We start from the raw sequence: 22,066 nt of genomic DNA, 5'->3' as shown, positions 1-22,066 counted from the left end.
ATTCAAGCATAAGGGTCACCAACGAACTCAAATTGCAGCGGCGACCTCATCTCGGGGGTGGGGGATGGGGCCAGAGCGGGAAGGCTTAGAGCCCCGACATTGAGAAATCCCAAATTCAGTCTGGAAATTCTCATGTCGGGTGGAGTTTATAAGTAAAATAACTTCATCAACGAAAGATTAAAACGCAATTTGCCAGGTGTAGTGACAATGTACCCCTTAACCTAACGCGATTTGCCAGGTTTAGTGACAATGTGCCCCTTAACCTTTAAAAAGTTACATTATATCACTGACCTAGTAAAAGCGAAGCAAAGTACCACCTCGGGTACTTTTCTGGCCATTTTCCTGTCAAAATATAATTTAATAATTTCAGATTTTAGGAAATTAATTGCAAAAATCGAAAATTATTGGGGGAGGGGAAGAAGGAAAGAAAGAAAACCCAGAGCATGTCAGAGAGAGAGGGGGCGATGGTTGGCCGCCCGGACACGAGAAACGACGAACGAGAAGAACTGGTTCACATCTCTAGTTACTATCTGCAGACAAGAAAGGGAATTGAGCTTCAATGGGTACGTTTGTTCTTTTAAAAACTATTAATTTCAAAACCTAGCAGATGTTACCAAAACAGGTGAAATGGTAAGAATAGGAGAACTAGCTCACTGCATCTTGGCAGGGGAAGGGGAAGGGGATTCAGGCGGCGACGACTCCTGCTCCTCAAACGCCGCCTCGAAGGGATCCTTCAATTGTTTCAGATGAAGGTGATTCAGGGACGGGCCCAACCACCGCCCCCCCTTCTCTCCCTCCCCTCTTTCTCTCTCTCACGTGCTCTGGGTTTTCTTTTCTTTTCTTTTCTTTTTTTTTCCCCCATAATTTTTCGATTTTTGGAATTAATTTCTGCAAAATCTGAAATCATTAAATTATATTTTGCCCAGAAAAGTACCGGAGGTGGCACTTTGTTTTGTTTTTGATAGGTGGTGTGGTATAGTGTAATTTTTTAAAGGTCAAATGGTACATTGTCACTATATTCAAAAGTTGAGGGTCAAACTACATTTTATTTTTAATGAAAATTAAGGAACAACCGAGAGGGAGTAATTTTACCAGAAGAGTCGAACTCCGACCTTAAACCTGGCTAGATGGCTTAAATCATGAGCTTTAAAGTTGTCCCAGCAACACCATGGCGAAAGATACGAGGGAAGAGGAAGTCCCATATGAAAAAGAATCGAATATACAATCTATTGGTCTCGGGTTGAAAGATATCGCTTTCCACTATTTCTCTTGTAATTGTATTTAAGAATTATGTTAGATATCCTTCTATACGATGGGGTCTTCTAATACAACTTAGGAATTATGCCATCAAATTATTATGTTGTTTCGGCCTCGTATTTAGGGAGAGGGATCATTTGATGGCATAATCCCATTTTTCGATTTGGGGACTCAAAGGTTGGGCCAAGGCCCATTAGAAAGCCCTTTCGTATCGAGCCCACTACAATTATAAACTTTTGACCGCATTATATTATGAGAGTCCATGTTGTATATGGATAGAGGTGTTGATATTTGACATGGAATGGAAGTGATTTCTTTTAAATATAGCTTATAAGAGATCGAACCACCCTATTTAAGATAATGAATCTAATCATTTTATATATCCATGATTTTCTTTTTACTCCTTTTATATAGGACAACAACTCTCAACTCCTTATTTTTCTATCATGGCCACAGGAGGAGGCCCGTCGCCTGGCATTTATGGTCTAGAACCAGTAAGTAAGCTTGGAGGTTTGTCTTCCGCAAGGCGAATCAACCTAGCAATCTTGGAGTTGGGGTTTCCCGGGATAATGTGAAAGCTTCGATCATATCCATGAGTCGGGTATTGATATCGAACCCGTATTGCCAGCATCAAGAAAGAATATATTGAGGTCGACAGCCACCCGTTAGCTTAGGTCATAGAGATATGTCAAGCATTCGATTCTATCGACATAAGATCTTTTTCGATCCTTAACGATACTCTTCTATGTTGGATTCGGTAATAGAAGAACGTCCAAGGAACTCAACAAGGGCTTCATTTTTTTGGGTTTTAGAAAGTGAGAATACATGTATTTTTCATTTCTCCAAGAAGCAAAACCAATCCATTATCGACGTGGCGGTTTCGCAAGAGATATGGTTGCACACTCCGCTTGCGAAAGATTGATTCGACCATAGAACATCTTGAGAGTACAAGCAGGACTTTGTTTTTTCAATGAAATAATTGAAAAATAGAAATAGGCTACAATAAATTTCTCTTATCTGGTCAGGTAAAATTTAATAATTTAATTGGTGAAAGTATATATAATATTTTTTTTAATTATAAGGGCGATGGATCTAATAAAAAATACTTGCAATATTATATGTTTGACTAATTAAGGTGTTATTGAAGAACTTTACATATACACTCGTACTTTTTCTTTATTCTTTTTTTGCTTGAAACATATTCTCATACATACATACACAATCACAAAAATGATAAGTCAAGTCCAATTTGAGAAAATGTGGGACCCTTCAATAAATAGCTATCCTGTCAGACTTTTTACCTTTCTCCTGCAATTAAAGAGATGGGCTGGCTGTTATAAATTAACAGCTCCATCAATTTATATATTATATTATCTATGTAAAATATATAAAATATTAAAAGTCGGGATTATGTATGGAGAAGGGCCAGCAAACATCTCCTCGCGTGACCCTTTGTGTGACTTCCAATAGCAATATGACAAGTATGACACATTATTATGATACTGCATAACTTCATAAAATCGAAATGACATATTTACAGTGGATATATCAAATTGCTGCATTGATTATTATAATAAGTAAAATAAATAAATTGAGTTGTTTTGAAAAGACAAGACCTATGCACAATAACAATTAAAAAATTAACGGAAATAAATTGAGCAGGTAAATCAATTTTTAGATGTTATAACACGTGAGCTTTTCATCTAGTTATAGGAAAATTATTTTAACCCATCTGTCAGCCTCGACCCAAATTGAGGCCCAAACCCAACTGACGGTCCCGACCTGTCATACATTGCAAACCCGACTGACATTCCCGACCCGACTTCTTTTGACTCTCCTCTTTGGCCTTCCTCCTCACTCAGTGGCGGCTTCTTGTCTACGACAGCCCTACCACCCTTCAACGATAGCATCCCCGCCCCCCACAATTATGATCATGACTTCAACAATCTCACATGCCAGTCGCTAGTTTTAACCAATAAAAAAACTTGGATTCTTTGATTTGATTATTTGTCTTATTAGTTTGATTGTCATTTATTTGAACCGATCTAGGAATCCTTAATGCTTTGCTTGGGTTCTATGATTTGACAATCCGTGTGATTAATTGTCTTTGGTTAGAACCGAACTAGAAATCCTTGCCGCTTGATTTGATTGTCTCGAGATTGCGCTATCAATTGTGATTTGTGAAATGGTTCCTGTGCCGAGTCCCGGTTCAAGATTCCTCTTGCCTCTACTTCTCTGTTATCATATAATAGCACCTCTGTATAGATTGCATTTTGCTCCGCTTTCCAAAATCGATTGGATCCATATAGAGTTTAGTTGTAAGATATTGGGAACATATGTACAGCAACTAGAAAAGATTTCTGTAACTATATCCGTATTACCACATTGTATTTTCCTTTATAATGATCTCGATAATATGCTATATTTTTCTATCATTGTAATCTTCTCTTGAACTTTTTAACTTTTACTTGTTTTTGTCATCAATGAACATTCATTGATTTTCTGAGGAAAAAAAATGATTTCGAGCAAAAAAAAAGAAAAAGAAAAAAAGTTTTAGGAAATTGACTTGCATGCATACACACTATATCTTCTTTCTCTGGGTTCTGACTCTCTCTGGATAGGGTCTTGGGGGCCTCTTTAGACCAAGTGTTTGAAGAGTTTTTACCCAAACTAAACTTTTTTTTGAAACTATTTCCCACAAGAGACTTCTCCAAATATTATTTTCCAAATTAGATTTATATTATTCTTTGATTCTTCTAGCCCTACAAGTTTTGATTTGTTTAATCTAAATCCCTTAAAAAATCTGTTTTATTAGTATGTCCCTTTCTCAAATAAATTATTTTGGTAATTATTTCTCAAATAAATTATTTTTAATAGATTTCTCTCATCAATTTAAATTTAAATTTTATATAAGAAATCGTTGAAGATTTCTCTTGAAACTTTTAAGAGTTATGTTAAGCCGAGTACGTGAGTCATAAAATCTATTTGATTAATAGAAATATTGGAGAAATTCTTGTTATAAATTATTTAAAATACTATTGAGAATTTTACGTAGAGAATCTAATATTTTAGGAATAATTTTAAAATATGGAATAAAACAATAGAGAATAGTTTTAGTTAGTACATGCATGCCTTAGAACATATTTATTGTAAAATTGGTGTATTTCTCACTGTGTATGACAATTATATGAAGATTATACATCTTAATTATGATAATTTTGAAATATATATTCCCATAATTCTTTTTATTCTGCGTAAAGACATTCTAATTACTCAGTTTCCTATACTTTTAATTTGACAGAGCTTTAATGAAATTTTAACATGTATTTTGTAGTTTCATCTATAAACCTTAGATTTATGCAAAATTTAGTTTAAGATATGTTTAAAGCAAATTTCTAAATAATTCATTCATGGTAATAACTAAATTAGGCTTTTTGTAAATGAATTTAAAAGAAACGAATCAATAAGTTATAAAGACTAGAAAGATAACAAAGAAATTGACATAAATTTAGTTTGAGAAATAATTTTTGAGGAAGTCTATTTCGAAAAGAAGTCCAGTACGAGTACAAATTCGTGTTTGAAGTACTCTTGACTGTACAGAAGAGAAGAGAAGTGAGGGGAGAGAGAGAACTTCATTTTGTCATTTGCTTCACGAGGGACATGACAGCCAGCCAGCAGCTTCCTCTGCCTCCCCCCTCTTCCCTATTTGCAACAATGTCCTTACTGTTGTTCTCTTCTCGTCTCTCTCCCTCACAACAGTAAATGGCATACGGGTGGCAAACCCCCCCCCTCATCATATCAAATAACTTCCATTTATGGTTTACATTCCAGGCTACCGTTACGCGTTGACCTGGGTGCTTCGATACCTCTTTTTCTTACCTAAAGTTTCAATTTCAAATCTTATAAATAATATATAACTTGAAGTAGTGGATTCAAAACATTTTGTGGTGCCATTAATAAACACCTCTTTGGACTGATGACACCAGAGAGAGAGGGGGGGAGGAGGCAATGAAAGCTTATTCCATTCATCGCTGGTACAGCAAATAAGGCAGCTACCTAAAAAAAAAAAAAAACGTAAATGACAATCAGAAGAAAATCTTCCCATATTAGCTAGAGGCATGGCAGGGTGCGCTGTGTCGATCGCCATGGAAGCTCTCTCGAGTGGTTCCAATGGCCGTCATGGTTTAGGACCGTATAATTTCTCTTGGTGATAGAATGGACACAAAATAATATCATACAAAATCAACCAGAATTGTCATATATGAAAACGGTAGCAGTTTTGTTTCATTTCCCTTTCCTTTCTCCTGCATACCAATCTTGATACTTTAAGCAGATCGAGAAGACTAGCCTATTCATGGCACAGCGTTCGTTTCGTTATTGAGAGCCGAATTCCTGATCGAACATAGAGGTGTAAAATTTTCACTTGGACCTATACAGATTTGAGTCCGATTAATATGAGGCGCACTCTTGACGGCTTTGAAACTAAATATGACGTAATGTGAGTCCACACAAGCGCGTGAAATCATAACCCGCTCTGATACCATATAAAGATAATATATTGGGCTGAAAAGCTTGCGTTTGTTATTGATTCCATTGGTACGTATACAACTCAGTCTTGATCAATAAAAGGAAAATTACGTCTATAGCTAAAATACGTTATCCTAAGTATAGTGTGCATAGATATGTATAAGAATACAATAGAAAGAAAATCCTTCCATAATAACAGGCGTATATAGACCTCGGGGCCTTCGTTACTTTTGTGGAGTTGCATTTACAACCTAGTCCACTGCACCAAGTAGCTACATTAATCGAACATTAATTTGAGTCGATCTGATAGACGACGTCTGATACACTGGACATTAAGAGCACAGCATGCATGCATTGATTAATTTTATTCCCAAAATATCTAATCTATCCGTCTGTCTATTTTACTTACACACAGACATATATTCATGCATATATGTCTGATTTTTTTTTTTTTCGATCCGATCGAGTCGGTTCAATTTAAAATTTTTTCAACGTGAATATTTTTTATTTAAAAAATTCGAATTTAAAATTTTATTTCATGGACACTTTTTTTTTGAGCTTCAGAACGAACGATACTTTACATTGGTTATGTCTGTGACTATTAATTATATATTGAGTGTATGTAATATTGTGGTGTTGTCATCGAGAGAATCGCTCGATTAGACATGAGCATGCCTTCTTTTAGTCAAAAAGAGCGGCCCCTTCGTAAATTCCCCTTCACGCAATTTCGGAGCGCGTGCTCCTCACTCCCCTTCTCTCTCTCTCTCTCTAGCATCCCCATGCCATGTCCATGCCCATGCCTCATTTTCAATATTAATAATAATAAAATAATATAATATCATAAAATATTGACAACAAAATCTTCTTTTATCCAATTTAATTTGGACGACCCATCAAGTCAAATTATTTAATCGCACGTTACGATCACTATTGGACTGCCTCCTAATTAAAGTCACATTAATTTACATTTAATTGGTGATTTCTTTTCTCTTTCTTCAACTTTTTCTATTAGAGTTGAGGTCTATAAATTTAGTATATTTATATAAATTATAAAAGTTGGAATCATTCTTCGTATTGTATCATGTAGGATAAAAGAATCATTGCATTGATTAATTTTTTATATTCAACAAATTAATGAAGGACATTTAGTTTAATATAATTATGAGACACTATAATTCATTAAATATAATAAAATGTATATTATGATAAAAGTCATAAAGTTTACATAATTCAGTAAAGAATTTTTGAATCTTTCTTTTATTATGTTTTGTAATTGTATAACTAAACAATACCAAAACTTAAAATATGCAGGTATCAAAATCTCTAATCCGTGCATATGCATGAACCCGTTCATTTAGTAGCTAATAAAGAGATACAAACAATCCTATAACGAACAGCGATTCAGAATCTCTTATTTATTAAGAAAAGCTATGTACCATTGCTTTACACCCTCTTTGATTTTCTTTTACAAATTGAACATCTCTTCCATTGGTCAAAGAAAAAAAAGGGAAAATGACATTGCCAATGGTAGATTTTATCTGCAATGTAATACTTGATATATAATTCACTACTGGGAGTCTAAATAAGAGTTAATCTCGACCTAGTTTCAGTGAAAAAGGAAAAACAATATATTTTCTTTCCCTCATTTATCACTTTGTAAATATTAACTTTTCTAAAAATTAATTACCAATATGGGTTGGTTTAAACGATTTATCATCGTGTTACTCTGAAATAATTTTCTGGTTCGAGTAATGTGAATGTAAAAATTTATGATTGAAAGAGTTTTAATTTTTAATTAGTAGAGAGGCTTGAACTTGAATTAATCGAAATTTATTGAACTTTTGAATACTAGATAATGAAAGGAAAGAAAATGCTTAGTATATGTTTCTTTCGATGTGCACTCTAGTAACCGAAAGTCCAATAGGTTCCGACTAATTCTAGCCAGATTGACCTACTAAGAGGCTTAATTCTCCAAGCATGAATGTTCTCCATTCATAAAATTAGAATCCGAAATCTTATTTAAGGGAAATAAATATCATACCACTTGGACCAATCCACACCGGTAACTAAGTATATGTTTTTATGTCCTCTAATACGTAAAGGCACACCATATATACCAGGTTTGATTAAACAGTTAAAACACATTCTGCCCAGCAAGTTATCCACACGACTGTCTTTTAAAGCACGTCCGAAAAGTAACTGCGATTTTTAAAGTGATATGAACGCATATAATTTGCAGTAATTAGAAACTTATAACAAAACTGAATAAATCTATAAGATTCAACTGACATCACTGAAAGATGGTAGAAGATACGGCATATATATATATATATATATATTTGGCTAAACCTATACTGCATATCTGTACATCAACTCTTTTTTTGTTCTGATGAAAATTAATGTATCGCGCGCACGCGCACACATATATATATAAATTAGCATACCTGAATTTTTCCTTTCCCTTTTGGAGAGGCAATGTAAGGCCCCTTTAATTTCCTTTGCTATCTATTTCATTCCAGTCTATGAATTTCATTTGTAAACGAAAAGAAAATATTAAAAGATGAAATTGAAAACAAAATGTCTAATATATTTTTTAGACTTTTCCCTTTATTTATTTAAGGAGCTTTTCTTTAATTAATCCTTTTTTTAAAATAAAAAGACTGGAGAGTAAACAAATTTAAAATATCTGTTTATTACATGATGATGTGGTTAAAAAGATAATTACTTTTATAACTCTCTTTTAGTTTAAAGATATAGATTTATCGTCATGGTAGAGCAAGTTGATGGAGGTTCATATTATTTAATCATCACAAATCATATACAAATGGCCATGCCTATAATTGAAATAAGGGACAGGCGGATCCTCCACGCTTCCTTTTGCAAATCTTATTGCCACAATTTTTGGTCTTAATTAATGCCCAACTTGTTTGTTGAGCAAAAAAAAAAAAGCCAACTTGTAATTTGTTCCCCCTCCCAAGATGCAAGGAGTGTCACGTTCCTAATATTCTTATTACCTTCGTGATTTTATAAATCTATTTCCATTATTGTAGATAGGGAAAAAAAGAAATTACAAAAATAAAAGAAATTAATTTTTAGTTACAAGTTCGATACTTACGTAGGACTACTCGTGCTAATTTATTAATTATTTATGATTTCTTTTCATTGTATTAGATTATCGCATATTTATAAATATATATATATATATATATATATAAATAAACGGAGTGTAACTAAAAGATAAAGAAATTATAACCGGAGCCATTTAATTTAGTTTTCTTCCCTTTTTTTTTTTGCCCCCCTCTTTTTGGCATGGATGAATGAATATTCCATTAGTAATAAATTGGTCGAAAGGTTGTAAAGCTCAATCAACATTAGATCGGTACCTCCGAGACCCTGCAACAAGGACATCAGATGGGGAGGCAGAGGTGTTACTCACCTTACGTGATTGCAAGTTATTATTATACATCTCACTAGACTACTAATATATATACGAATCATTTTAGTTGTGTAAAAGAAGGAAACACATTCCTTAAGTCCTACATAATTTCATGTACTTTGCACCAAGTCCATGAAAACAATAATTGAACATAATTAGTAAAGTCTGCATGAAAATAATTAGACTTATAATACAATTGTTTTATCGTACATTTATCTTAATTCAATATCCAATTTTACGTGAGTTTGAGTTTAATCTTCTCCTAATCTATTACTTAGCTGGTCAGCTGCGGTTGAATGATCATTATGCATGGTGGAACGACTTTTAAAAACATGTAAACACTGACAATCATAAAATCACGTGAATGAATATTTGTTTTTTGGGGTGTGATTTGTTATTTTGATTAATATGGGGTGTCATTTATTGGACTATAATTTTTTTTCGATTATAAGGAATGTCATAAATATAATACAGTAAAAAAATTCTAACAATTAATAAAAGAATACAAAAATAAAATCTCTATTATTAATAAGAGCGTACGCCCCTGTTATAACTTTATTTATCAGAGAATGCATGCTTTTATGTTATCACATGTATGAGAGTTTGACTCGATTGGTCAACAGAAACGATCTAACTAATTATTATATCCACCTAAGCATGCTTACCACCTGGAGGGAAATCTTTGAGTTGGACCCTCTTTGGAAGTTACACTCTCCTTTTCAATTAAAAAAAGAAAAGAAAAATCCTTAAAACCTTTCCCAATTATAAATAAAATAAAATAAAGCTTGATAAGAATACATCATCGCTCCCTCTCATTTTACTTGAAGTAATAAAAGTTTGAAAAGAGTTTAATATTGGGTCAAATCAAAGTGTTTTGTAGAAGATAATTCCAACCAAAGTATTTATACCGAGAGGAACATACTTACATATTTCATATCAGAATTTGAATCTCAGTCTTTGTTATTTTAATAAAAGCATAATGGATCAACGATTTATTAGCTGAAACGATCGTTATAAACAGTTTAGCGTTTATTTGCTTAATTAAAGTCTTGAGTTCGAGAGAAAATGGTCTTGGTGTAGTGACACAAAATGCTGTCTGAAATCAAGAGGTTATGGGTTCGATTATCATAAGTAGGACTTATGTGTCCCTTTATATTTAATTCATTATACTAATATGTGTCTCTCTTATTATCGAAATTTTTTTTCGAATTCGAGTATCTTTATTTGAGAGAATTTTATTTTATCTCTTGTCGGACCGATCATGTTCAATTTAAATTAGTTACACAATTTTTAAATATTAGGGTACATATTGAAAAAAATATTAAAATATGTCATAATTAATAACTAGTGAAAAATGACTCACATGTTGAGGTCAGCTTGGTCATATATATCCAAATAAAAACTCTCAATTGAGTAAACAAAGACGCACAATCCCCCGCTTTCTTCCTTCTCTTTTGGGTCCCCCCAACAGCTTCGTGTCTTTATCCATACCTTTTTTGTCCTCTCCTTCTCTTCTTCCCTCCCCCCCAAACTTCAACCCCTTCCTCTGTACTTCGACCCTGCGAAGCTCCCGATCTTCCTTTTTCTGTTAATTATTATTAATGTCTTCTTCGTCTTCCTCCTCTTCATCTTCATCATCATCGGAAGATGGCAATGGAAGAAGAGCAGCCGCAGCCCACGAGGGCCCTTCATCCCCCCGCAGGCGCCGCGCTGGGGCCAATGACGTCTGGCCCGAGCCATTCCTCGAGGCCCTCGCTGCCGAAGTTGCTATCGATGCCGCCCGCTCCTTCGGCCGCCTCGCCGCTGGGCCTGCCCTCGCCAACTTATTTCAGGTTGGTTAACATACAACCATACTTCTTCCAATGGCTAAACCATCGAGTTATACAAGTCTGACGTGATGATTTAATCAGAGAAATTTTGTATTGGTATAGTTTATGCAGAAGGGTTCATTATTTCTTTCTATAATGTGGATACATATATATGTATATATGTATGTATTGTAAATGTGTATATGGTGATATTTTACTCGTGTGCCCAAGAAAGCTTCTCTTTCTTTCCTTTGTGCCCATCAAGAAACGAAAATTAGGGCAAAAAGATGAAAATAAAACTTTTTCTTTTTTCGCTGGAAAATGAAAAGAAACGATAATGTCACAATTTCTTGACAAAAAAGAGAATTAGGGCAACATTCTCATGTGAGAAAATCCCGAGCTATTAAGCTTCGGTAGGGGCCGTGTTTGTGCCCTTAAGTGACCTTGAATTTTGAATTTGGGATGTTCATGGACCCACATTTTGAATGAGGCCCCACCAAATCTAATGGTAAGTGCTAGCATAAGGACTAAGAATTATCACACTAATTGACTTCAGAGAATATATTTTGGTATCGTTCCCGGTTACAAAAAGAGGCTTATGAACTTAGTAAAGGAAAACAAATAGGAAGGCCTTCCTTTACGGGGTAATTCAATGAAGATTTTCTTTTTTCTATAAGAATTTATTTTATTTTATTCGAGGACGATATCACTGTATCAAACTCGCGTTTGTCTTGGCTGGCCTGAAAACTCGCTTCTCTTTTTGGTATTATTTCAGTTATAGTCTAAATGAATCGGATAGTATCCAGGAGGAAAATGGCTTTTGAATGAGACTATTTTTTTCTTTTTTGTTTTATAGGGGTGGGTCAACCTCAAATTTTTTTTTTTTTCAATTGTCACTTTCAGTTGGGGTTGCAATGATAAAATCTTTCTTCTTATAAAATGTTAGTTGAGTTCCATTCCCTTTCATGTCGCCTTCTTTTGTTGTTTTCTTTACTGCCATGGAAATTCCCATATTTGGATTCGCTTTCCATATCCCTTGGCAAAAAGGTCTCTTTTGGATTTGAATTTTGCCTCCTTTCCCCTTTCTTGGCCTGTTCCATTCCTGCTCGCCCTCGAAATGCCCACTTGCGTATTGTTGCTTTTTTGACCCCATCGATTCTCTCATCCCCCTTCTATTACTGAGCCGAAGATGCATTTTTAGACTAATTTTTCTCGAGGAATGTAAGCCTGTTTTTGTTGGGTTTTCTCTAGAGCGCGATTCAACTCAGAACCGGCGAATCGAAACTGTATTTTTACTTCACTCCGGGAAGTATAAGGCAGGGGGGAGACCAAAGTCGGAGACTCCGTGTGTGTCTGATTATATGTAAAAAGTCCTTATAATATGTTACTATATATGTATAGGTATTTAGGTGTTGGGACATAAGCTCAAAAGTACATATTCTCCCGCGGCATTTTCCTATTTATGAAAGCTCCTCCTTCCCCTGGGGAGATCTGGTAACATATACTCACGTGGCAGAATCCAGTCGGTATATGCTCGGTTGTCTTCTAAAAGGAAAAAAAATATGTTTCTTATGAATAATATATATATATATATATATTCATAATAACATAATCTAAAGTTTTATTGAGTTACCAATTTTGGTTTATTTATATGGTTTGACTTTTCTATTGTTGAATTAAGGATTAAATTTAGTTCAGGTCGTAAGGTTAGAAGAATTTTACTCCTTTATATGCCGATCTGGTTTAAATTTAGCTTTAAGTCGTATGAATTTTACTCCTTTTATCTGTTGTACGGTGAGAGCTCATTAGGTTTTTGAATACTAACTGGTGCACACCGAAAAAATTAATTTAAATGAAATGGTTTAGACTTCTTAACCTAACCCTGTTTAAGTTAAAGAATAGTTGTGTGCAAAAGAATTTGGTAAAAGAATTTGTGGATACCAAAAACACACTATATTACCATAACACACTTGATATCATTCGAGGTTCCTTTGTGGGTCTAAGATCTGAATATATTTAGAGCCATTAATGATATATATATTAGATGGAGATGATGACGATGGATCAGAGAAGTGAAAGAAAATGAAAGCCAGAGTGGGTGATAGATGGCATGATGTGAAGAGGCAGGCAGGCAGGCAGGCAGGCAGGAAGGTTGGGTTGATCTGTTGAGAAGATTCTCTGCTTTCAACGAGACATGGCGTTGGGTTTGCATTTGCCCCCACCCCATACCCACACAGCCCTTTTTCTTGGAAATGTAAGAGAGAGAGAAAGAGTAGAGAAAAGATAGCTAGCCAGAATACACACATATATGTATGTAATGTGAGGATATTTTAGATACCCTTGGCAGATCTGCTAGATACTACTAGTTAGATCCTGTGCTCTTTCCCGTTAACGGCCAATTACAATTTATTTTTATTTTTTTGCTCGAAGTCCATTACAATATTCACCACTTAATATGTCATTATATATATATTCACATAGAAGATATACAGAAGTTAAAACATCAAAACTAGAGCAAAGGGAACAAAGGAAGTGGCTGATCGTATTTAATGTTTGGCGATGGCAATTAAACAAAAGGACATGCAAGGGGGTTGGGTGGATGTTAACCTGATGATGATGACAGACTATATATTCATAGTAAGTACTGGATTCGAGGACACCTCAACTGAGTACATCTATAGATCTTATATATGTATATATCTATGCTTATGCATAGGCTGGCTAGTATGAAGAACTGTTATGTCAATGTACTATTTACTGCAAACAAGACAAAGCAGACACTGCTGCTGCTCCTCTCTCTCTCTCTCTCTATATGCTAAACCGTGCCCTATCCTACTTTCTCTAAATCTCCCTGAAACACGTTTTTTTAGATTATATAATTATATAACTACTGGATAACATATTTATGACATAGAAATGAATGTTCGATAAATTTTCAATTTTTATGTTGTTTATAATAATAATAATAATAATTTGTTTTAAAGAAAAAGAAAGTGAGGAATAGGGTTTCCTTGTGTTGGGGAGGGGACTGATATGGAAAGAGCTACTACTGCTTCTGCAGTCCCTAGCCCTATAGTCTCTGCTGGTGCTGCTTCTGCATATTTATTAAGATCTCTTGCTGTCAATTCCAAAACTAATAAATAAAATTATTCGATAAAAAGATTATTACATTAACACACGCTTTGGATTGCGAGAGATTTTGAATTCGATTTTTTTCGAAACTGGATTTTTTGCTCTTCTTGATTTCCCATTCAAATCCATAAACTATGTACATGAGCCATCTCCGTTATAGTCTATAAAAGAATAATTAATTAAATTATCCGGAAAATATAATATTAGAGAAAATGTCCATTATCAAGTATATTTCTTGCCACGCGCGTGCCCACATCGATACAATTCATGCACGTTCTTTCTACTACTTCACAAGGGTTTCCATGCCTTATTATATTTTTGGTTTATTTTAATTTCTATGATGCTCACATGTCGATGCATCTGAATATATATGATGGTTGATGCAGGTCGGCCGAACGTGGTGGGCTGTGAACGGGTCGGACCTCTTGTGGGCCCGACTGACCCGGCAGATCTGGGGGCGGACCCACTTAACCTATGCCACGTGGCGGGACGAGTATGTGTACCACCATCGCACGTCATTGAACTTTCGGGTCCAGCGCTATGTCCATTCCACCCTTCACTTTGACCCATCGGAGGTCGCCGAACCCGTGGGTCTTATCTGCCGTTGCCTCACACTGTCGGACCGCTTCCTGGTTTGTGGATTCGCCGACGGGACGGTCCGCCTCTTTGACCTCTTGACACTACTGCATGTCAATACCTTCCGGCCCCACCCGGGCGGCGGCCTCGGCCTCCACCCTCGGGCAGTTTCCGGGATTGTGATCTCTGAACCAAGGCTTGTGTTTGCAACTCTAGATGGGGACATCCACGTGGCAATGATCGACGGTGGGGCCCAGTTGCGCAGGGCCCACATGGGCGATGTGGTCAGTGATGGGGCCCTTGTGGACTTTGCGGGCTGTGACAGGTGGTGGGTAGGACTGTATGCCGGAGTGCCGGGTCGTGCCTTCCACATATGGGACGGTGACTCTGAGGAACTCGTCTTTGTGGGTGGGACATTGACTGACCCGGAGTCGGTCCGGGGGTGGCATATGCTCACCGAGTTGACCCAATTTGTCGCACGAGTCAGGGTCACGGGGCATGAATCCGCTGTGGCATGTACCAGCACTCGCGCCATCGCAATCCACCTGAGAGACCAGGGGGTGATCTTGGATAGACACCGTTACAGGAGGGGTTTAATTGTGACGGCAACAGACGCGAATGCTGAATCCTATATTGTCGTGGACACCCGGGGCCTCGCCGTGGTGCGCCGAGTGGAGACAGGGGAGGAGGTCTGCCGCCGGTTCACGGTGAGGGGGGCGTCCCAGGGCAGGGTAATGGGCTGCATGAACCTCGGGTACGCGCTAATGTGTGTGGGGGGCGTGACCGATATATGGGACGTGGAGCGTGGTGAATACCTCTACAGCCTCGCCGAGAGGATGGGGGAGGTGACGGCGATCGTAGCAAACGAGCGGTACGTGGCAGCATACTGCAGCGACGCTGCCATGATACACCTGTGGGACTTTGGTGCGCAGTGATAACAGGAGCCATGGTGATAAAACGGGGCAATAGCTGACTTGGTGACTCTTTGACCGTGGGGAGGATTGCTGTATGTGTCTAGGAAGCAAAAATCTAATTCACACCAATCAACCGCTGTAATTAACAGATATCAATCCGACATTAGGGAGACTTACTAGATTTTGATGGGATTCTTCGGTTGTTTCTTTGTGGGGGTGGGAAGGAAGAGGGTGTTGACTCATTGGTTTGGCTTTTGACTCTAACGTTTGACCTGGGTTTTTGGGTGGGGTGTACGGGGAGGGGACATTTTATTAATTAGAGGGGTACTGAAATTTGGATTTGGTTGGTGGTGGTTTCATTTCTGGACTGTACAGTCAAATCAAAGGCCGGGGAGTCGCACACTCTGATCAAGGCAATAGGCTTTTTAGCGTTAGGGTCTCAGGTTCACTTGGTAGCGTAGCTTACCTTTGTAGGTAGCTACTGTCATTTATGTAGCCGTAAGCAATTCTATTTTCTTTTCTTTTCTTTTTTGAAATTTTTAGGCTTTTGAGGCTTGAGATGTAGCTGGCTGTCAGGAAGGATCTGTCGTTACATTGATATGGTGTCAAATTCTTTTTTATCAGGACGAAGATTTGATGTTTCATAACTGATCTTTGCACCCTTTTACTAGAGGCACCAATTTGACCCATGTGGGCCATCGGTCTGAGGTTTTCTTGTCTTATCATATCCTCCAAAGAAACTCCAAAAATTCAAGTCGCGCATACCGGAAAGATTCAACATCTTGTTATCTGAAACCGAATATTTTGTCATTCTGACGAATGAGCGTGTTTTCAATGCTCAGCAAAATCGGGCTTGAGCTTTACAGTTTTATCTGATCTATATATTTTTGGCGAACACATATGACTGCTACTCAAAAGCGTGTACAATGTTACTCTAGCTTGAGCAATTCCTTTTTGATACAAGCATATCGTAGACCCGATCAGTCTTGGTTGGGTCCACTTTGAACAGGCTGTATGCATCGGATTTCTTGGTCAGCTTTCCTTCCTTAATCTCCATTGACAGTACATGCAGCATTTTGAGATAATGTGCTGGCAATAGTCTGATCTCTCTGCAAAGGCGCTTTTCCTGCGTGATCGGATTCAGGGAATGAAGAGGTCGTATTAATATGTAAGCGATACAAAGAACCATGCTTGCAAAAGAGAATGAACGGAATGGGAAAGAGGGAATTTCAGATTTAACCGAGAAAATCTTACTCTTCAGGGTTGACCACTAAATTCGATTCCATCAAGAAACTCATTGATATTTTGAACTTCTTTTTGACATAAGAGGATGCTGGTGTGGTATTTTCCTAATCGGTTTTACTCGATGCGATTCAAAAAAAGCTACGTATATATATAGCGCCAACTGAGTAACTAGCTCTTCTGGTATCAAGCAAGCACTTACAGTTTCAGAGAGTAATTCGGCTCCCGGAAAATCACTGATGTCCCAATCAAGAAGTTCCATAGGGATCCCATCAACTTCACTTTTTGAATAATTTAGCCTTGGAAGGACTTTACTGCTTGGACCAGCCTGGGCACTCTCCTTCGCTCTCTGTGAGCTTTCTTCAGCTTCCCTTTCTCTTTTGTCATCGATAAACTTATTTGCCTCGGCAGCTGTTCTGCAACCTGCAGCTCGAGCTTCCTGCACGACAATATAAAGTAGAGCTAGATCTTGATAATAAGTAAGAAAGACAATTGAAAGTCCCAGAACTTTAATCAGACTTTGGAGTTAATCTATCTCTGCATCTGTTGAGCACATTACACATAAAGTTTGCCATTGTACAAAACTTTAACAGCAGAAAGGACCATCGAATCAAAAGAACATAGACTGGATAAAGCATATATCAGACCTGGAGTTGCTGTATCCTTCTGAGAATTTGATGTTCTTGAATAACACTCTTCAGCAGTTCTTCGTGATCTTCTTTGCAGTGGTAACGCGTAAAGACCTTCAACCGCTTATATATTCCTCGCTCTTCGGGTGGCAGATTCTTCTCGAAATGATCAGGGTAGAGTAAATTTCTCTCCAGGATAAAATCTTTCCTACGTTTCCTCTCATCAAGCCTGCAATAGCCACAAGCATAAAAACCAGATCAGGGCTAGAAGACGTTTTCAAACCTAAAAACAAGTAAAGCAAGGGAATGATGATGCCAATCTGGTTATTAAGAAACGCATGATCAAATATGTAAATATCTAAGCATTAAACATATGGGCCTGTAAAATGTAAGAGATCAAGAAACTGCATATTACTTTCGTGAATAAATACGCAGCACTTGAAGCTTCAGTTCACGCTCAGCATCTGTGTCAGTGTCCCTGAATTCCATATCAGCCAGTAACTGTTCTGCATCATTGTCATATTCAATTTCGAATTCCTGCCTCTTGAAATTGTAACCACCCAAATCTGACATAGAAGGTCCTTCATCCCCTGTAAGCCTAGGTTTTTTCTCTCCAATCCTGCCTACTTGAGGTTCTGTCAGCGAAAGGGTAGAATGATTAAACATGAGGCATATGTAAGTCACCAGCTCGAGCATTTCATCATCTGACAACAAAAATTTTTTTTTGTGCAAAACCACAGATGAGATAAACAAGCTAGACCAGCTTGACGAATACACTTTCAGTTACAACACCACCAAACAGTATAATTTACTTGTATTATATCTTTATGCAAAATGACAACAGAGATGAACAAGCTAAAACAACTCCATTTACACTCTTCTACTTGCAATTAAACCCATAACCATCAAAATAGAACGATTACTGATCTCTCCACGAAACCAATTTGTACATCTTTCACCTCCTTCTTTAATTTTGTTGGGAAACAATGCATGTCCTAGTCTAGGAGGCACATCCAATCATAGCAGTAGATTTAAATATACAAACAAAATAGAAGAGTTGTTTCAAAGGAACAAGAACATCCATTATGCAAGACAATTAAAAAATGAATAGAATTATAGAAGAAAAGCTAAAAAATCAATAAAAAAAAAAGGTGATCAGAAATACTTATTAGATACCATTGAGTGTACCTTCCTCTTTGATTTCATCCTTGATCAGCAGCATATGGGATGTCCTTTTTCCTGCACCTGAGAATATATCATTACGACATCAACCCCGAGAAGATGACTTTGACAATCATCTATGAAGTGTATGTAAATACACTTAACACATAGAGTAGATTTAAAAAAACCATATTCGTACCAGCAGTTGAACTAGAAGAAAGCTGCTGAACTGGAACTTCCTTCTCGGATTCAACGGATCTGAAAAAGAAATAAAAAGGAATGAACAAATAAAGAGCAATGGAGCTGACGAGAAAACACAATCATGTAAATCACGTACTTCGCTCTCGTTGAAAAAACAGGCTCTTCTTTAGGCGGAAGTTCCCCCGAGGATGAGCTATCTGTAAGAACAGAAACCAATATATCAAATAACTTCATTTCAGTGATCAAGAGCATTATTGATATTGAGATATCCATTAAGCATTAGTATGTTGCTTTGGGAAAATCTGTCATCGTATAGTCCATGTAACTTGTAAGAAGAAGATCACCCTTATTTTCTTCTTTAAAGAATCTGATACTAAAGTAAGTCCTGAATAAACTCACCTTCCTTTACTTCAGCAAGTTCTTTGGCCATAGCAATGAGCTCCTCTTTATTTTTGCCCATAACATGAGTCAAGTCCTGAACAAGCCAGTTATAGACCAGTTCCATAAATATATATAGAAGTATAAATATAGTTGTTAAATGGGACAGGCAAGGAATATAGATGTAAATACTCACAGGGAGAGGAAAGTGCGGGGAATTCATGTAAACGGCATTATAATGGTCAATGCATTGCGATTTGCTTTTAGATCCAACATAGTCAGCAACTTCCGCCCAGTTACCAAAACCATACATTTCAATGGCCTTCATATGAAACTTTATCAGATAATCAATACAACTGACAAGTAAGAAGACGAGGTAAACGAATATGCAAACAATTACCTCTAAAAGTAGCATTTCCTCATCTACATTCCAGTCTGGACATATTAGTGGGAAAGATAAGTTGTCCTGTTTACAAGAAATAACTGATTGTTGATACAAGAACAACCAAAAGAACATTCTAATCTATCAGAACTACAGGTGGTTTTAGAGTTGACGCAGTTTATAATCAAATCAAGGAAAATTGGTTTAGATAACTCCATGCATGTATATCAGCTGGAGTACGCAATTTTAGACTAATTTCGAGAACATTATGTGTCCACAGTCCAGCTGGATTATGTAATTTGTTGTTTTGGTGCCATTTCTGATAAGATAATGCCAAATTGCTTAATTGCCGAGATACTGGTATAAGCGAAAGAACATAATTGTGGAAGCACTTCATAATACATAAGGAAAATTAGCAACTAACCATGACCCGGTAGGGATGGTTGCTCTTGTGTGGTGTAATCTCAGCTCCGACAGAGAAACACTCTATGCATAGGTCAAAATCTGGACATGCTGCGCATTTTATGCGAACCTTTCCGGAGATATCCTTGTTGCAGTAGTTGCAGTGGTATAATCCTGCGGTTCCTTCATTTATTCCTCGACCAGCAGCTACAATCAAAGGGTAATCTTTTTAAGACAATAATGATTCATAAAACCAAGAAACCACATTCTGAACACGACTCTTCCTCATAATCAATAAAAACATAACTGGATCCTTAATAACATCAGAAGTCGTGGAAAATCATTTCGGGACATGGGTTAAAATCGCTGCTCACAAATGTTAGGCGGGTCAGGTATAACGGGAAAATTCGAAAAAGATGAAGATTCAGAAATCAACCTGTAAACTCGGCCTCGGCATTTTCTGGACCTGAAGCAACCTTTTTCTTCTTAGCTCTACTGCACAATGGAACAGAGGTTTCAGAGACTTGCCAAGAAATGAGAGTTTCACACCATTATCCAATTACATGAACGATTATTCATCTTTTGTCAAAAATAAAAAATAAAAAAGAACTTCATGCATATTACAATACAACTGAATTACATTGTTGCAACCTGAATCAATTAGAGATGATTGAAAATTAGATAGATTTGAAGTCGGGCTCAGAAATTAAGCTCAAAGATGGGACAAGATGAAACCTTTGATTGGGGTCGTCGTCACCGGTACGGAACGCCGTGCGAGAACGGCCCATTTCAGCTCGAAGTCAACGGGGCCCCTGCCAAAGAAGAGAGAAATGGTTGCAATTGAAAAACCCTAAACCCCAGCTTCGAGACTTTACTGATGATTCTTCTCGATGATCATGTGCCGAGCTTATCGGTGTCCAATGTTCACAGGGAAAAGCTGCAGTAACCTCGGCGAGCTCGTGCTGGTTCCGCCTCTCAGGGCTCCGTTCACTCACAGCGCCGCCGCCGCCGCCGGTGCTGCTGCGACCATTGTCGATCTTTTGCCGTTAAAAGAAAACGGAAAAAGAAAAAAAAATTAAAAAAAGGTTACCGCGGAATCTTTTTTTTCCCCTTTTTCCCCCAAGTTTTCCCGCTTATAAAAGAAAATTTTAACGATTATTTTTCCATTTTTCACATATGTGGTCTCAAACTTTTCCTTTTTTCCGTTTTGCCCCCCTGTTCATTTCATTTCAGTTGTTCCAATCCATGGTGTTCATAATCATTTTCCATCTATCTTAGATAAAACCTCAGTGCTTGGATAACAAGTCACAATGAGAATGTAACATAGCCCTACAGTACCATTATATACAATCTAATTCTCGTTAATATAAGTACGACTGTAGCGAATGAACTGCAATTTCATGTACGAACAATGCCACAAAATGTTAATATATATAAAGAATTAATTAGATAAACTTTGCTATAATTATCAGACATACATTATTGCTAAGACAGTTCGAAACACGTAAGCATGTATAATTTTTTTTTGCATGGTAGAAAAATATATAAAATATATTTACATTGTTAATCTATCGTGTCGATTGATGTTTTTGTTTAACTGAAGCACACGAGTACAAGGAGATACTTCAAGAGTCGACCCAAAGGACAAGAGGAGCCCCTACAAATTTCTAAATCAAGACAAGAAAACGAAAAAAAAAAATTTCTAGCCAATGATCGGAATAATGAAAGATTTTTAGATTCCCCCATCGCTCACTTGTTGCTAAGAGAGTAGTTAGGGACAGAAGAAATGAGAGATTATATATGTGTGCGTGTATATGAATATATATTATCACACATGCAAATTGATATTCATATTAATTTTTTGAGTATGTTCCTATAATTTCATTATTTTGTTCGGACTTGTTTAGTCTTGTTCACATTGTTTTCAAGTTTTTATCTTTACTGAGGAATGAAGCCTCGAGATGATTTCCCCAAATTTATCAATTCTAAGGTTAATATAAAATGATTTTCATCGTTTTTTT

The 22,066-nt window shown here is 36.8% G+C and overlaps 3 protein-coding genes and 1 long non-coding RNA gene across 8 annotated transcripts; 2 read left to right on the top strand and 2 right to left on the bottom strand.

Moving 5' to 3' along the window:
* Window positions 1-162: 162 nt before the first annotated feature.
* Window positions 163-1,157, bottom strand: LOC116203186. The gene is made up of 3 exons (XR_004156221.1): window positions 655-1,157; window positions 437-530; window positions 163-342 (listed from the first exon to the last, which is right to left on the bottom strand). It is a non-coding gene; the product is annotated as an uncharacterized LOC116203186 (long non-coding RNA).
* On the top strand, window positions 380-2,103 carry LOC116203185. 2 transcript variants are annotated; one of them, XM_031534849.1, is made up of 3 exons: window positions 380-563; window positions 668-752; window positions 1,714-2,103. In XM_031534849.1, exons 1-3 carry the CDS (start codon window positions 444-446, stop codon window positions 1,830-1,832), a joined length of 324 nt encoding a protein of 107 aa, XP_031390709.1. In that variant the 5' UTR covers window positions 380-443; the 3' UTR covers window positions 1,833-2,103. The 2 variants fall into 2 exon arrangements, 1 of the variants encoding a protein (XP_031390709.1); XR_004156220.1 differs by lacking the exon at window positions 668-752.
* Window positions 2,104-10,682: 8,579 nt separating this feature from the next.
* LOC116205950 (transcriptional regulator STERILE APETALA) lies at window positions 10,683-16,289 on the top strand. Its single transcript, XM_031538658.1, has 2 exons — window positions 10,683-11,052; window positions 14,547-16,289. Exons 1-2 carry the CDS (start codon window positions 10,822-10,824, stop codon window positions 15,669-15,671), a joined length of 1,356 nt encoding a protein of 451 aa, XP_031394518.1. The 5' UTR covers window positions 10,683-10,821; the 3' UTR covers window positions 15,672-16,289.
* Window positions 16,290-16,412: 123 nt separating this feature from the next.
* Window positions 16,413-21,156, bottom strand: LOC116205949 (transcriptional adapter ADA2a). 4 transcript variants are annotated; one of them, XM_031538656.1, is made up of 14 exons: window positions 20,993-21,151; window positions 20,781-20,857; window positions 20,482-20,537; window positions 20,068-20,252; window positions 19,662-19,727; window positions 19,458-19,583; window positions 19,283-19,358; window positions 19,020-19,080; window positions 18,882-18,940; window positions 18,698-18,766; window positions 17,937-18,156; window positions 17,540-17,750; window positions 17,095-17,331; window positions 16,413-16,776 (listed from the first exon to the last, which is right to left on the bottom strand). In XM_031538656.1, the coding sequence occupies exons 2-14, from the start codon at window positions 20,831-20,833 to the stop codon at window positions 16,585-16,587; spliced, it is 1,611 nt and encodes a 536-aa protein (XP_031394516.1). In that variant the 5' UTR covers window positions 20,834-20,857; window positions 20,993-21,151; the 3' UTR covers window positions 16,413-16,584. The 4 variants fall into 4 exon arrangements, 3 of the variants coding, with proteins under 3 accessions (XP_031394516.1, XP_031394515.1, XP_031394517.1); XM_031538655.1 differs by having other exon boundaries at window positions 20,482-20,540; window positions 20,993-21,150; XR_004156603.1 differs by having other exon boundaries at window positions 17,095-17,354; window positions 20,482-20,540; window positions 20,781-21,156.
* Between the last annotated feature and the right edge of the window lie 910 nt (window positions 21,157-22,066).

The sequence above is a fragment of the Punica granatum genome, chromosome 4, assembly GCF_007655135.1.
Source record: "Punica granatum isolate Tunisia-2019 chromosome 4, ASM765513v2, whole genome shotgun sequence".
Lineage (NCBI taxonomy): Eukaryota > Viridiplantae > Streptophyta > Magnoliopsida > Myrtales > Lythraceae > Punica > Punica granatum.
The sequence above is the reverse complement of the archived record's forward strand: the minus strand, read 5'-3'. Positions and strand labels throughout refer to the sequence as shown.